The 16,613-nt window shown below is 37.2% G+C and overlaps 2 protein-coding genes across 2 annotated transcripts in view; one reads left to right on the forward strand and one right to left on the reverse strand.

Annotated features, from left to right (window-relative positions):
* Window positions 1–2,957, forward strand: part of ERO1B (endoplasmic reticulum oxidoreductase 1 beta) — a 61,402-nt gene extending 58,445 nt beyond the window's left edge. Inside the window, exon 16 of the mRNA XM_044001566.1 lies at window positions 13–2,957. Within this exon, the coding sequence (XP_043857501.1) occupies window positions 13–73 (61 nt within the window). The 3' untranslated portion in view covers window positions 74–2,957. The remainder of the gene's footprint in view (window positions 1–12) is intronic.
* Window positions 2,958–8,877: 5,920 nt separating this feature from the next.
* The window catches only part of GPR137B (G protein-coupled receptor 137B), a 94,382-nt gene continuing 86,646 nt past the window's right edge, over window positions 8,878–16,613 (reverse strand). Inside the window, exons 6-7 of the mRNA XM_044005376.1 lie at window positions 16,417–16,541; window positions 8,878–13,065 (exon numbers count right to left, since the gene is read on the reverse strand). Coding sequence (XP_043861311.1) covers window positions 12,954–13,065; window positions 16,417–16,541 — 237 coding nt within the window. The 3' untranslated portion in view covers window positions 8,878–12,953. The remainder of the gene's footprint in view (window positions 13,066–16,416; window positions 16,542–16,613) is intronic.

The following is a 16,613-nucleotide window of genomic DNA, read 5'->3' on the forward strand; positions in this document are numbered from 1 at the left end:
TTTTTCTTACAGACTCTCTACAAGTATAATAGAGTTGCAGAATTTTAAAGTTTTATTGAAACACAATAGATAATAAAGACTTTTACACATTTGTTAAAAGTAACCATAAATAATTGTGTAAAGACTTTTGGTCTTCGACATTCAGCAAAATGAGACTGATCTTCCTGACCTTCAAGAATTTGAACTCTTGAAGGGAACATTCAGACACCAACTTGAATATTTATGATCCTTAAAATAGGAAATTATCAATTAGAGCTATTTATGAATGAAGAATATAGTTTTGGAACATGTAAATTATATTGATTCTGTGTTTAATTTCATGGTTTTTTTTTTCATCTATTGAATGTTTCTATTGTGCCACCTTTTATTTTTCTCATTTTGTTGTTCTGTTATTCCCAGGCATTTGTCTGACCTTAAATTATGTAGCCATCTAATAGCATTGTTATAATCCCCTTTGATGGGAAAGAGAACTAGGGAACAAATATTGTACTTAGTAAAGAAAAACGCTGATACTGTGATAAGAAAATTTTCCTTGTCTTTTCTCCTTACTTTTGCTTTATACTTGTGCCTAACTTTGTGTTAACTCATTTGTTTCTCCTGTAGAATTATAAATATAATGGACAGTCCTTTAAATGTGTAATTCAAGGGATTTCTTAAGTGTATTCAAGAGCCTCTTTGTTTTTGCCTTTTCTCTTCATTGATCTAAGGGAACTTCCTCTGGTACAGTCGGACAGTTGCTTTCCCTCTTGATTCCCAGCCATCTGTATGTCTGTTTAGTTGGTCCAAGAGTTTTCTTATTCTTAGAACCTAAACATCATCTTTTTTAAAAATTGCCCAACTTGTGACCAAGACATAAATTTATACATTTCCCTTTCCTTAAAGAAAAAAAATACAGTGCATATGCTTCATTAGAGTACTGAATATACAGCTAACTGGTAACTTCTTGAAATAGAGTCTGTTGGGATTATATAGATCTACAATGTTGTTTTCAAATGTTACAGGCCAAAAATTTGTTTTAAATACAAAAAGAAAAACCATTAAAGAACTTTATTTTTTAAAAAAAAAATTATCTATGCAATCCCCTAACTACTCTCAGCCTAACTTTCTTAGGTAGATTATTTAAACATGCTAATAAGAATATATAAATTTACTGTATATATGTGATACTTTGTGTGGTCAGCTAGGACGTTATGCCACCACACCACTCAGAAGGAGTGAACTTTCATTTTTTAAATCCAGAATTAAAGTACCCATGGCCAGGATTAGCTATTTGATAATTTTTAAAACTGTGGTAGTTGTAATGTTGTTGTTTAATGTGGGAGTTTGCATATGTGTGGTAGTAATGCGGGTAAGAGTCCTAAAGTTTTTGTGTATTAAACCTTCAATTTTTTACCAGGTGAATAACAAGTGCCCTTAAGCCCATACCTTAGCCTGCCAAAGTCTGAAATGTGTTTAATAATGATATAGTGGAACCAATTGCTTAAAATTAAATTTTGCTCCACCATTGGACCCTTATATACATGAGGGGTGAAACTGTGTATTAGACTTGTTTCTTTTCCAAACCCAATTTCTGATTTTTTATACAATCACTTTACAATTGACAGTGGTATTTAATTTTATCATAAATGGGTAGATTTGATTGTAGCCATTTATTTTAGTGCTGAAAGTATTGCATATGGAAAGAAAACTTAAAGCAAGCTTCTTTGAAAACTGAATGCAGTAATAATTTTGTTGGTTTATGTCAGATAAATATCAATTCTCTGTAAGCTACTGCTGCTCAAAACCTAATTTAACCTGAAGATAAAACCATATTTTTATTGTCTTAGCACAGTAATCTTTAAGATCAGTTTCTTTTTACGAATGTTACTTCAAGATCTCTTAACTACAGACAAAAACTTTTAATCTACTGGGGTGGGGGATGAATCCTTGCTTATTATGGGCAGTGATCCTTTTTAATTCCTGGGGTTCGTTTCAATCTTTTAAAAAGAGGTATATATTAGAGAGAGTTCTTGGAAACGAAAGGGTTTGTACTTTTCTGTTGTAGGAAAATTATTTTCTAAATTTTAACTGTTACTCATTAGCAGAATACATGAAACATAATAGTTTGTCATGGAAAAATAGCATCGTGACAGCATTCATTTTGCCATGTTTCTTTTTAGGAGACTATATTCCTGGTATATGCTACCTGTGAGAATCTTTATTTTGTGAACCTAATGGCATAGTGTTTCTTTTCAACTCACATGCCAGGCAATTGTATGCCTTTTGTTGCTTAGTTCTATGATGAATTGACAGCACTATTATAGTCTAAACCATATTCAGAAACATATGCTTGCCTAAGTTCAGCCTTTTATTTTATTTCATAACTTAATAAAAAATACTGCCCTGATGGTATAACTGACAGAAATGATTGTACCAGTTGATAAAGTAATAAAAATGTGAAAGGAAGGGAAAATAGGCCTCTTTCCTTGACTTGAGTTTGTTACTTTTTTGAGTGGCATCTATGTCAACATTACTGTAAATTCTAGATTTGGGGATCCTCGACCATTTTTTGAGGTGAATTAAAATAGTAATAGACCTTACACAGTTTAGAAACGTGATAAATCAAAACATTTCATTTTGGCATTTAGCATTGTAATTTATCCAATAGTCAAGTGTGATTGCTGGGCATATGTAAAATAGTGTGCCATATTTTTTAACTTTGGATATAATTTTGAGGATGAAAAAAATTCTCATACTAAATTTTATCAGCAACACTTTGTGAAAAGTTGAGATTCACAGTAAACCTCATAGCCGAAATTTGCATCGCTTGTGTGTATAAATCACAAAACTTGTACAATTCTGCCCTGAGTATACAACACTTTTGATTTTGAACATAATACTGTAAATTTGCTATTGTTTCCACTTGATTCTGTAAAATCTGAATTAAAGTAAATGTGCAGTGTTTCTTGTGTTTAAAAGACTTGTTTTCTTTTCTTTTTTTTGAGACAAATATTTATTTCTTCCCCACTTAATGACTTGCAGAAAATGTGTGTATTGTTCATTAGTATGAATTTTTTTTTTTTTTTAGTGAGGCAATTGGGGTTAAGTGACTTGCCCAGGGTCACACAGCTAGTAAGTGTTAAGTGTCTGAGGCCAGATTTGAATCCAGGTAGTCCTGACTCCAGGGCCGGTGCTCTATCCACTGTACCACCTAGCTGCCCCACATTAGTATGAATTTTTAAATGGGCATAACAAAAACTTAGAGAGGAATTTAAAAATGAAAAAAAAAAAACACCAAACATTCTGAATCACTTCCTGTTAAAATTAAACCCAACATAGGCACAGGAAATGCAGTAGTAAATGACACTAGCAGTGTAGTGTTTGATAAACCCAAAGACTCCAGCTTCTGGGATAGGAACTCAGTATTTGACAAAAACTTCTGGGAAAACTGGAAGATAGTATGGCAGAAATTAGGCAAAGACCAACATCTTACACCTTATACTAAAATAAGGTCAAAATGGATACACAATTTAGACATAAGAGGTGATAACCATAGGTAAATTAGGAGAGAAAGGAATAGTCTACCTATCAGATCTTTGGAAAGGAAAACAGTTTATGACCAAACAAGAGATAGAGTATATTATAAAATGCAAAATGGATGATTTTGATTACATTAAATTAAAAAATTTTTGTACAAACAGAAGCAATGCATCCAAAATTAGAAGGGAGGTAGAAATCTGGGAAACAATTTTTGTGGCCAGTACTTCTGATAAAGGCCTCATCTCTAAAATATATAGGGAACTAAATCAAATCTATAAGAATCCAAGTCATTCCCCAATTGAGAAATGGTCAAAGGATATGAACAGGCAGTTTTCTGATGAAGAAACCAAACCTATCCCCATATGAAAAAATGCTCTAAATCTCTAATGATTAGAGAGATGCAAATTAAAACAACTCTGAGGTACCACCTGACACCTATAAGATTGGCTAAAATGACAAAAAAGGAAAATAATAAATGTTGGAGAAGCTGTGGGAAAATTGGAACACTAATGCATTGTTGGAGCTGTGAATTGATCCAACCATTCTGGAGAGCAATTTGGAATTATGCCCAAAGGGCGATAAAGCTGTCCATATCCTTTGACCCAGCAATACCACTTTTGGGTCTTTTTCCCAAAGAGATCATGGAAAGGGGAAAGGGACCCACATGTACAAAAATATTTATAGCTGTCCTTTATGTGGTGGCAAGGAATTGCAAGTTGAGGGGATGCCCATCAATTGGGGAATGGCTGGACAAGTTGTGGTATATGAATACAATGGAATACTATTGTGCTGTGAGAAACGATGAGCAGGAGGAGTTCAGAGAAACCTGGAGGGTTTTGCGTGGGCTGATGATGAGTGAGATGAGCAGAACCGGAAGAACATTGTACACAGTATCATCAGCATTGAGTGTTGATCTACTGTGATGGACTATATTCTTCTCACCAATGCAATGGTACAGAAGAGTTCCAGGGAACTCATGATAGAAGAGGATCTCCAAATCCAAGAAAAAAAAACAAACTGTGGAGTATAGATGCTGAATGAACCATACCATTTCTTTTGTTTTTGGTGCTGTTGTTTTTTCTATTTTGAGGTTTTTCATCATTGCTCTGATTTTTCTCATAACATGACTAATGCAGAAATAGGATTAATGTTATTATGCGTGTGTATATACATATATATACACATATATACATACACACACACACACACATATAACCTATATTAGATTACCTGCTGTCTAGGGGAAGGGGGAGGGAGGAGAGGGAGGGAGAAAAATCTGAAATTGGAAAGCTTGTATAAACAAAAGTTGAGAACTATCTGTACATGTAACAGGAAAAAAAATAAAATACTTTATTAATTAAAAAAAATTAAACCCAACACAGAAATAAAATTGTCATGGAGCATGGAGGAGTATTAAGTTAATATTTCACATAAAAGATATTCAAACAATTATTTTCCATCTTTTGAATCATTAAAAAGGCATAATGACAGGCATAAGAACTACTGTATCTCAGAAATATGATCCATCTAGTCTAGCATTCTTTCTTGCCATCAAATGATATTTTGTGGAAGGTGTAGGATTATCATCTGTCAAAAACTCAAATGTTGGGGGCAGCTAGGTGGCTCAGTGGATAAAGCACTGGCCCTGGATTCAGGAGGACCTGACTTCAAATCCGGCCTCAGACATTTGACACTTACTAGCTGTGTTTTTAATTTTCATAGGTATTACAACCATTTTTAAAAACATTTATATTTTTTCAAAAAATTATTATTTTCCAGTTATGTGTAGAAATAGTTTTCAAAATTTGTTCTTATAAGATTTCTAGTTGAAAATTTTTCTCCTTCCCCCTCCCCAAGACAGCAAGCAATCTGATATAGGGTTATATAGGTCATATAAAACATTCATATTTTTAAAGTAATAAACATTTTTATTTATAGTTTTGAGTTCCAATTTTTATCCTTCCTTCACTCCCCTCTGCCCTCCCTGAGGTGGTAAGCAATCAGATATGGGTTATACATGTATGGTTATATAAAACATTACCATATTAGTTATTTTGTTTAAGAAAAGCTGAAGAGAGAAAATGAAAAATAGTTTGCTTCTTTCTGTGTTCCGTCAATATCAGTTCTTTGGAGGTGGCTAACATGCTTCATTAGTCTTTTGGGATGGTCTTGGATCATTATATTACTGAGAAGAGTTAAGTCATTCACAGTTCATCAAACAATATTGCTGTCTCTGTGCACAACATTCTCTTGGTTCTGCTCACTTCACTATACATCAGTTCATACAAGTCTTTCCAGGCCTTTCTGAAATCATCCTGCTTGTCATTTCTTATAGCTACAATAATATTTTCACTGGTTTTTGAAAAGATAAATCAATGATATCAAAAAGCTCTTATGTGGGGCAGCTAGATGGCGCAGTGGATAGAGCACCGGCCCTAGATTCAGGAGTACCTGAGTTCAAATCCGGCCTCAGACATTTAACACTTACTAGCTGTGTGACCCTGGTCAAGTCAAAAAAAGCTCTTATGCGCAAAGCACTGTGGATACAAATAGAAAAACAGAGTGCCTGTACTTGAGTTCACATTCTAATGAGAAAGGCAATGTAGAAGGTTTCAGCTACATGTCACAAGTAAATGTTCCATGACTCTTAGGGTATGGCCTCAAAGAAAATGCTTTAATTTCTGCTGATAAAGACATATCTCTTTCTGATGTTTCGATAGATCCAAGGACTCTGTGGGCAAAAACTTTCTTTTCTAGGTCTTGAAAAGCTGTGACATTGATGGAAGGTGGTTGTAATGGTGTCATGACTGATTGGATTTTTATTGAGAAAAGGCTGTGCTAGGTCACCAACCCCACTCTCCTCCAGAGCCATCTGGGTCCAGCAGCAAGATATACATGGAGACAACTGGAGATGGCCCTGTATGTTTAAGACAATTGGGGTTAAGTGACTTTCCTAGGGTTACACAACTAGTGTCTGAGGTGAGATTTGTTTTGTTTTTTTGTTTTTTTAGTGAGGCAATTGGGGTTAAGTGACTTGCCCAGGGTCACACAGCTAGTAAGTATTAAATGTCTGAGGCCGGATTTGAGCTCAGGTACTCCTAATTCCAGGGCTGGTGCTCTATCTGCTATGCCATCTAGCTGCCCCTGTTTTGTTTTGTTTTTTGCAGGGCAATGAGAGTTAAGTGACTTGCCCAGGGTCACACAGCTAGTAAGTAGCAAGTGTCTGAGGCCGGATTTAAACTCAGGTCCTCTTGAATCCAGGGCCAGTGCTTTATCCACTGAGTCACCTAGCTGCCCCCTGAGGTGAGATTTGAACTCAGGTCCTCCCAACTTCAGGGCCAGCACTCCATCCACTGTGCCACCTAGTTTCTCTGATGAATACAGTAACTTTGTTTTTCAGGTTAAAGGTTTTCAAGATATAGTCTGATCTTCAGAAATGAATTATATTAGGGCAGCTAGGTGGCACAGTGGATAAAGCACCGGCCCTAGATTCCAGAGGACCCGAGTTCAAATCCAGCCTCAGACACTTGACACTAGCTATGTGACCCTGGGCAAGTCATTTAACCATCATTGTCTGCCGCCCCCCCCCAAATCTATATACCTATATATCTTTAATATTCTTAATTCCTCTTAATATGGTTGTATAGTTTTCAATGAATTAGATCCTTTTTTATAAATGCTTATAATTTACCACCTTTTAAGGTGGCCCCAAAGTAACACAGGTACCTTAATTGTCCCAAAAGTTGCTTCATATGTGCTCTTAAGGTTTAAGCCTTAGTGAGGGTAAGGGAGAGGCCAAAGTAGATCCATGGAAATGATTGAGTTGGGATTCTAGGCAAAAGAACCATGGTGTCATCAAGATTCAAAAGGACATGTGAGTACTGTAGAGGCTAGAAGGTCAGGTAAGTAGCAGGGATTGGATAGTGTGAGGGTTCTGCTAGCTGGAAAGCATCAGTAGTTTTCAGGCATATTTGCCCAATGTGGAGTCTTAAGTTTTCAGGTAAAGAAGGTGAATAGGTAGTAGGGATCCAAATGGAAAAATGTGGTTTGGAGTATGAGTTGGAAGGAAACAGTGCTGGCCAAGAGGAATTGTCTGCCTAGCGTGGTCAGGGTGCAGATTAAGTGCCCATCTAAATCTTATGAAAGAGCTCCAGTCAAACTCCACTAATGGTTCCTGGTACTGGGCAGTGTTCAGTAATGGAGCAGTCAGAACCCAGAGAAAGGATCATAAGCATTTAAGCTCGAACCTCCTCATTTTACAGATGGGGAAACAGATCCAGGGAAATGAAATGATCTGACCAGCATCACAGAGGTTAATAGTGGGTAGCTAGGTGGTGCAGTGGTAAGAATTCTGGGTCTGAATCAGGAAGGCTTATCTTGCTGAGGCCAAATCTGGCCTTGGACACGAGGCTGTGTGAGCCTAGGCAAATCACTTCACCTTGTTTGCCTCAGTTTCCTCATCTGTCAAATGAAGTGGAGAAGAAAATGGCAAACTACTCCAGTATCTTTGCCGAGAAAACCTCAAATGGGGTCACAAAGAGTCAGACATGACAAACGACTAAGCCACCACAGAGGTAAAAAGTAGCAGAATCCAGCTTTAAATCTAGGTCATCTGATTTCCAACGCCCCTACCCTTTGGAAAGGAAGGTCACCGACAAGCGTAACATATATCCTGTTTCATGGTAGAGGCAGAGGACTATTAGAGTGTGTGTGTGTGTGTGTGCGTGCGCGCGCGCGTGCGCTTAACACACACACGCTGGCTCTGGGGTCAGAGGACCTGGATTCAAATCCCATTTCTGAGAAGATGAGCTTTCTATGTGAGGAACAGAAAGAAATAGGTTTGTCTATGCTGTAAATATAGGAAGGAAAGTAATGTTTAATAAAACCGGAATGCTAGGGGCCAGGATATGAGGGGCCAAACAAAGGTTATATTTGCCCCTAGAGGTAATAGGGAGTCATTGAAGTTTATTGAGTTGGGGGAGTGACATAATCAGACCTAGACATAAGGGAAGTTATCTTTCCAAACTGAAGTTTTCTTTCCAAACGGAAGAGGCATTTACTTCAGTACCTTGCTTGATCTATAAGCTCACAAATATGGATACTACCATAGTCCTTTTCAGATTTCATCTTTCCAGACTAAAGAGATGAAACTAATCGTCCTTACATAAGCCCTACTATCTCAAATAGTAGAATTGCAATGTTGTCTTAGTCACACCTTTTCTAAACCCACATTTTCATTTATTATGTAGAAAGACTGGGAGGATAATATAATACAAATGTATTTGTTTCTCAGGTTGTATTGTTTACAGGATTCATATTTTGGTGGTTTAGCAAGAAAGGAAAACACGCATAGGACTTTTATCAAGTATGTTTTATTGGCATTCTCAATATGACTTCAAATACATACACCCATATAAATTTAAAACAAATCTGACTTTATTGTCAAAAATTAGATTATATTTCTTATAGCACTCCTTTTTGACAGGGGCCTTAGGCATGGGAATGCTTTACCTTTACAGGGAGTCATTTCGTATTTGACAGTTGTAATTTCTGCAAACAATTTAAAGATAAGATGATGCTTTTCAAATTGGTCCCAGTCTTATAAGAAGCTAATTCTGATCGCCATCATAGATATTAAGCACATCCCAAGTCCAATAAACCAATCAACAATCATTTAGTTTACCCACTAAGTGCCAGGTACTGTGCTAAGTACTAGGTAATTAGCAATACCTAAATTCATTCAAACACAACATGTGTCCATGCTGTCTGTTATGGCATAAATTTCTTGGCAATATCTCAGACCTAACTGTGTTAAACACCATGATTGCATGTTTCTAAGTTGGCCCAATTAAACGGGCTATCTATAAAATGCCATAGTAAAATGTCGGCCACACAGGCATTCTTCTGAGGTTAATTATGAAAAAGAAAGCTATTGTGGCTGTATGGATATTATTTTTAATGGTTAAGTAAATTAGATTCTATGTGCTAATATAAAACCAGCACTGTAAGCATATGCTTTTGGTGTTGTATCAGGCTTCAATATGTGTTGGCTCAGAACTTTTATTAAAATATTGTCCACTGCCTTTACCTTTTAGTTTTCTGAGTTTGTCTCATTGCTTTAACACAAAGAAAACAAATAGAGTCTGTAGAAAGTTTAGAGCCCGTGATAATTACTCCTTTTATTTCCTTAGTATTTTTTTAAGGATTTCATAGACTAAGCAGCTTCATCATTATAGTTAATAGTCAAAAATAAATTAAGAAGCTAAATGAAAAAACTGCATTTTTCCTCCCACCCCTCTATCTTTCAAAGATGTATGCATACTAATTTACTAGCAGAGAAAGAGAGATTGCATTTTTGTACATTCAAGTACAGATTCCAAGTTAATTAAGACATGTCATATGCAGGTGTGCGTTTACAAGATTTGGGTTTTGTCATTGTTTTGACATTTCACAAAGGTTAAGACACAAAGTATATTAAGTAGACACTGAGTGCATCACTGTACCCCTCCTCCCCAATTTATCTTCATGAAATATTAGCAGCTTTAATATAAAGGTAAATTATGGCTTGCCATGGTGACATAATGAGCATTTCAAACTTCTCTGTCTGAAATCATAAATGTAAATATAAACAATATTTCTAGATTGTAGCATAAGATTGTGATCATTACTTGGTTTTAGTAATATGATTTTTTTTCATATTAAAATGCTTTATTTACTCTGAAGCTAAGGATGCCATCAAAGAAATGGATGATCAAAACAGAAGGTGGGCTGGTCATGTGATGAGTGTGATAACCGATAGGTAGCCCATGGGCTTCATGGTATCCTCATGAAACCAAGAGAATGTGAGGAAGTTCTGCCATGATGAGTGGACCCTTTCTGACAAACAAAGGTTTTACCTGTTATCAGCCTCCTCAATGAGATCAGAGATCCAATTTGAATTAATATATTTAGTTGTCCTAATGACAGGGAAAGTATTTTACAGAGCTTACATGACAGTTTAATTAAAAGGATCTTTTCTAGAGTCCTGGAGGGTGAGAGGTGGTAGAGACCAAGTTTATATTTGTCCATTCCTCCCTCCATCCCTCCACCTTACAGAAGAGAAAAAGAAGCCCAGAGACCTTCTTACTGCAGAATATTCAGCTCTGAAGAATCCATAACTGGCTTCAAAGATAGAGAAACAGTGACAGGTCATTCTTTTTTTTTTTAGTGAGGCAATTGGGGTTAAGTGACTTGCCCAAGGTCACACAGCTAGTAAGTGTTAAGTGTCTGAGGCCGGATTTGAACTCAGGGCCTCCTGACTCCAGGGCCGGTGCTCTATCCACTGCGCCATCTAGCTGCCCCGACAGGTCATTCTTAAGGCTATTTGGAAAATTAAGATGTTGATTTCATTATCTGAAATGTTTTTAAGATGGTAGAACTAATCAGTAGAGATTTCCTTTCTGTCTGAAGCCCCTCATCAACTTAGAATGCTCTAAGTCAATCATAATGATGTTGGGTTATATTGGGGGTAAAAGGATCCAAGTTACATGAAAAAAACCTCATCGTGGCCTGGTTTGCACCTTTGCCCCAGTTAAATGGAAAACCTTATTTTACATAGCATCAAGAGAACAGGAATGAAATTAGTCACTGAGGTTTAAGTCATCTGGATTGCTAAGTAGAAAATATCTTGGAGAATGAAATTATAAACCATGGAGCATTGGACAGTTTCATATCACAGGTGGGATTTACCCAACAGGAATAAAGATAAGATTTCTTTCCATTTTGCTCATTTTATTGCCCTGAGACTTGGGATTTGCTGAGTAGGAATGATACTTATCTCTTTATACAACATCTGAATTTCTCTGGCTCTTGGCTCTGTAGAAAACCTGCCCATTTAACCTGTTGGTAAAATATGTACCTGACAGTCTTCCATTCCCTAAACATTTTTTACAATGAAAAAACCCATGCAAGGAGTGTATATTAGCAGCATTTTCCAAATGAAGCTGGTTTTGTGTCATGTTTTTCTGCCTATGAGACAGATAATTCTCTAGAAGGTGCCCCTTGCTAGGAGGCATATGTGTCATGTCATAACATGTGTAAACTCTACTTACCTTCTGGACAATCAATTTTCATTATGTTTTTAAAATCAGTTCAAATAAATTAATATTTTCCACACTGGTCTAAGATGGAATCATTGGTCTTTGACTTCAGCTACAGTACTGGGAATGTTTTAAATCCCCTTTAAGAAACCTATAGCATCTAATTGAATTTAAAAGGAATTTGTTAGCCATGTGACTCTGGGTAAGTCACTTAACCCTCATTGCCCCACAAAAAACCCCCCAAACAACAACAACAACAACAACAACAACAATTATTCGAAAAGGAATTTGATGTGTGCAAGAGCCCTAGGAGGCACAGGTCCTGAATTTATGGATATTAGGTTCTAATTTGGATGAAAAACTTTGCTAAAACCTTTATGGTTACAGAAGAGAAAGTTCAAGATTGTAAATTAGTAATCCGATGTCAGTTTTAACTTGTTCTCATTTAATTTGTGCGCATTTGGCCTTATTAAAAGCACAAAATTTGGGGCAAAATTTAAGGCCTTTTGGGGCAGTTAGGTGGCGCAGTGGATAAAGCACCGGCCCTGGATTCAGGAGTTTCTGAGTTCAAATGCGGCCTCAGACACTTGACACTTACTGGCTGTGTGACCCTGGGCAAGTCACTTAACCCCATTGCCCTGTAAAAAAAAAAAATTTAAGGCCTTTTTCCTTTAAAAAAAAAAAAAGCCTAATTCTCCTGGAGGAGCTACTTGGAAAAAGCCATTTGTCCAGAAGGCTTGCAACAAACAGTCTATCCAGTTGCAACTTTGTGAATAGAAACTATTTAGGCATTTAGACATTATGTTAATCAAATTGTTAGGTTCTACTGTGCAGCAATGAGAAGGGTTTCTATATTCTAACAAGGATCTCTATTTTCCAATACCTTTTTAGTTAATTTGGAATAATCTCAATCTGAGAAACGCATCTATAACAAGACATACAGGACACATTAAACTATATATTGTATACCTTCAAAGTGAATTATACATAAAAATATCTGTGCAAACTAAAAAATACATTGCATCAACAAATTCTTGGGAGAGAACCTCAATATACTTTAGCATTATCATTTAAGTTATACAAAATATGTATTCTGTAAAAGTACAAATAAAAAAACATTAAATTATGCCTAGGGAAATAACCAGGCTCATTTCTTTAGTACTAACTAAAATAAAGTTTTTTTCCATCTAAATTATTGCTTAGTCCCACTGGAGCCATCAGAAACCTGTAGCAAGTAACAAAGTCAAATCCTATTTCCATGTGACAATGCCCTAAACATCTAGCTTGTCCCTAAGCTTCTTTTTCTGAAACTTTTCACTGCGGAGTAAAATTCTATAATACTGTTGTTAACAGAGGCTACCCATTGCTGAATTTGTCGGGATCCAACGCTGAATCTTGTTGTAGAGATCCTATTTGTGCCATGAAGCTATTATTTTGCTGTCCCCAGTCATAGTAATCTGGTGCAAAGCTTAAAAAGAAAAAGAAAATTACTTTTCCAACATTTCTTTCTTCTACATTTCTCATATCAATTTGCAGGCAGCTATGTAGGGCTAGACCAATACCTGAATTGCCCACAGATTCCTGTGCTTCCCCCCCACTTCTTCCCACTACTTTTCCCTAGACACAAACCAAGATGTTCACATTAAAATTTTGCTACAATGAGGAAATAAGCCCATTTATTTCCCTTTAATAGTATGAAAATAACAGTAGGGTATATTGGCTTTTTTTCAGCCTTACCTGGTACAATATGTGGTTATCTTGTAGCCAGATCTACTTTAAGTCAATCACTTCTCCTGACTATATAGTCATGGGGTCATAAATTTAGAGCTGGAAGGTAACTTAGAAGTCATTCAAACCAATCCTTTCCTTTTACAAATGAGGGAAACTGAGGCACAGAGAGGTTAAAGTGACCAAAGGTAAACTTGAGGCAAAATCCTGAAGTGAAGTTACAAGAAATGTGCCTTCTTTCCATTTGTGTGTGTGTGTAGACAATTTGATTTATAAACAGGTATACCTGAGCCTCTCTTTGGTATGGGACATGATATCGACCCTAAAGTATTTAAAAGACAACCTTATAGAAGAAGCATCAGATTTGTTCTGTACTGTCCCAGAGGAAAAAACGAGAAACAATGGATAAAAGTAGAAGAGAGAGGTTTAGACTTTTTCCTGATTTCCTAATGACTGGAGCTGTCCAAAGGTAGACTGAGCTGCCTTTGGAGACAATCTCTTGGAACAGCGATTCCTCCTCATTTTAAGTCTTGAGGCAAAGGTTGGATGACTGGCTCATCAGGCAATTCTTTCCCATATCTTGGTTGGACTACAGGGCTCCTGGGATCGCTTTCAACTCTGATACTGAAGTGACTATGCACCCCTCTACCCCTTCCTTTCTCATCCTTGCCCCAACCCCAATGGAATAAGAACAATTTAGAGAAACTGACAGGAGGTGACTTCCTCTGTGAGAGCCCCTACCCCAAAACATCTGGACTATCTTCTCACAGAGAAAGAAAAGGGATCAATAAAACTTTTTTAGGGTTCAAAAGGATTAGCCTACACTCTCCTTAAAAATGGAAATGTCAGAGGCAGCTAGGTAGCACAGTGGATAGAGCACTGGCCCTAGATTCAGGAGGACCTGAGTTCAAATCCAACTTCAGACCCTTAACACTTACTAGCTCTGTGACCCTGGGCAAGTCACTTAACCCTCATTGCCCCACTAAATAAAATAAAATTAAATAATAATAAAAAAGAAATATGGGGGCAGCTAGGTGGCGCAGTGGATAGAGTACTGGCCCTGGAGTCAGGAGGACCTGAGTTCAAACACTTGACACTTACTAGCTGTGTAACCCTAGGCAAGTCACTTAATCCCAATTGCCTCACCAAAAAGAAAAAGAAATGTCTCAGTGCAAGTTGAAGGGTTGTCCCAAATTCATCAAAGATCATGAATTAATTCAGTCAATTGGCCCATTCAACCTGCTGCCTTGAAGGAATGAGAGTTTTTATTAGAGTGGGGAGAGGGAAGGCTGGGGACAGTGGCTATTATTGGAACCTGGACAACTTTGTAAAAAGAATGTGACAAATTCTTTATGTTTCAGTGTTGGGGGGGGGCAGTTCTGTCATCAAGAAAAGAGGAGATGGGGCAGCTAGGTGGTGCAGTGGATAGAGCACCAGCCCTGGATTTAGGAGGACCTAAGTTCAAATGCGGTCTCAGGCCCTTGACACTTACTAGCTGTGTGACCCTGGGCAAGTCACTTAACCCTAATTGCCTCGCCCTCCCCCCCAAAAAAAAAGAAAGAAAAGAGGATATTCTTGTTTCTACTTTTTCCTATGGCACACAAGTCAGAATTCTGGTCCCAGTGGCATCATCATCATCACCACCACCACCACCACCACCACCACCACCACCACAACAACAACAATAACAACAACAATAATAATAGCAGCTAACATTCATATAACACTTTAAAATTGCATGCATCTATATGTGCCAGGCACTATGCTAAGTGCTTTACAATTACAACTACCTTTGGTGGTAGGTACTAATATTATATCCATTTTACAGATGAGGAAACTGAGGCAGACAGTTTAAGTGACTTGCCCAGGGTCCCACAGCTACTAAGTGTCTGAGTTCAGATTTGAACTCAGGTCTTCTTGACTTCAGGTAGAGTGCTCTATCCACTGTGCCACCTAGCTGCCTCAGGATATTCTTTAGCTATGTCACAAATTAAATAGTTTTTTGATAAGCTAACCAAAGAATGTAACCACCTAATAGAACATAGTTTCTATGAGAAAATATGTTTTGAGTCCCAACTGACTAACTTAAGAACATTTGAAAAAATAGTCTGTTCCTAAATTAGGGACTATACACAATACACCAATGAGAGTGAAAGGAATCATGTGTGTATATGTGTGTATAACTGATTCATGGGTAGTAGTTCAGTCATACTAGCAGGCAGAGTAGGATCATAGACTTATAGCTGAAAGGGACCTCAGAGGCCAGTAAATACTTAAGTAATGTGATTTGAGGGAGCTCATTTGTCCCTAGATAGCTCCTCATCTAGTCAGAAATTTTCAACATTAGCTTTTATTAGTTTGTGCAGCCTTAATGGTTTAACAAGGGCAGAAGAACTAGGGCAGTGACACACCTGGAGTGGTCATTGATACTGGATGTCAAAAATAAAATCCTCTGCCTATTTCACAATTCTGTTTAGGGCTAGCCTTGAGTTCACTGGGCCCAGTATTATAACTTACTCCAAGAGACATCGACCGGGACTCCCCTCCCCCCAGACTTTAAAGATTAATCTTTGATTATGGCTAATAGCAATAATTCAAAGTTTTAACATTTTGTCATTCTGGGGCAGCTAGATGGTGCAGTGGATAAAACACTGGCCCTGGATTCAGGAGGACCTGAGTTCAAATCTGGCCTCAGACACTTTTAACACTTACTAGCTGTGTGACTCTGGGCAAGTCACTTAACCCCAATCAATTGCCTCACAAAAAAACCAAAAAACATTTTGTCATTCTGATTAATTATCCATAATCAATCCCAGTCTGATAAAAGATGTCTGTCAGGAACAATGACCATTTTATTTTTTTTTCTATGTGTCAATCTTTTCTTCTCCATGGACATTCTGGGATGACTGTATAATAAATCATCTATGTCCTTATACCTAGATATCAATTTCATGTATCACATATACCTATTTTTCCGAGACTGCATAAAGAAATTTTCAGTTAGGATCCCTCTTATTGGGCAGCCCTTTTTGAGAGAAAGATCTTTCTTTCTCATTCATCCCTTGCCTAAAATAGATTCTCTTCCTCTCACCTTCCCTGAAGCCCTTGAGGGGCGATGTTCCAGGCGAGGTCATCATCACTGTCATATCTTCGTGGGTTGTCAAAGAAATAGGATCTAGGGCTAAATCCATGGCTTGGGACCATGCCAGGGTTTGTCTGGAAAAACAATCAGATGATGAAACATTTCTCTCCTCTCAGCAGTGTCAATGGATGCTAGTTACAAAATGA

The sequence above is a fragment of the Dromiciops gliroides genome, chromosome 4 (assembly GCF_019393635.1).
Source record: "Dromiciops gliroides isolate mDroGli1 chromosome 4, mDroGli1.pri, whole genome shotgun sequence".
Lineage (NCBI taxonomy): Eukaryota > Metazoa > Chordata > Mammalia > Microbiotheria > Microbiotheriidae > Dromiciops > Dromiciops gliroides.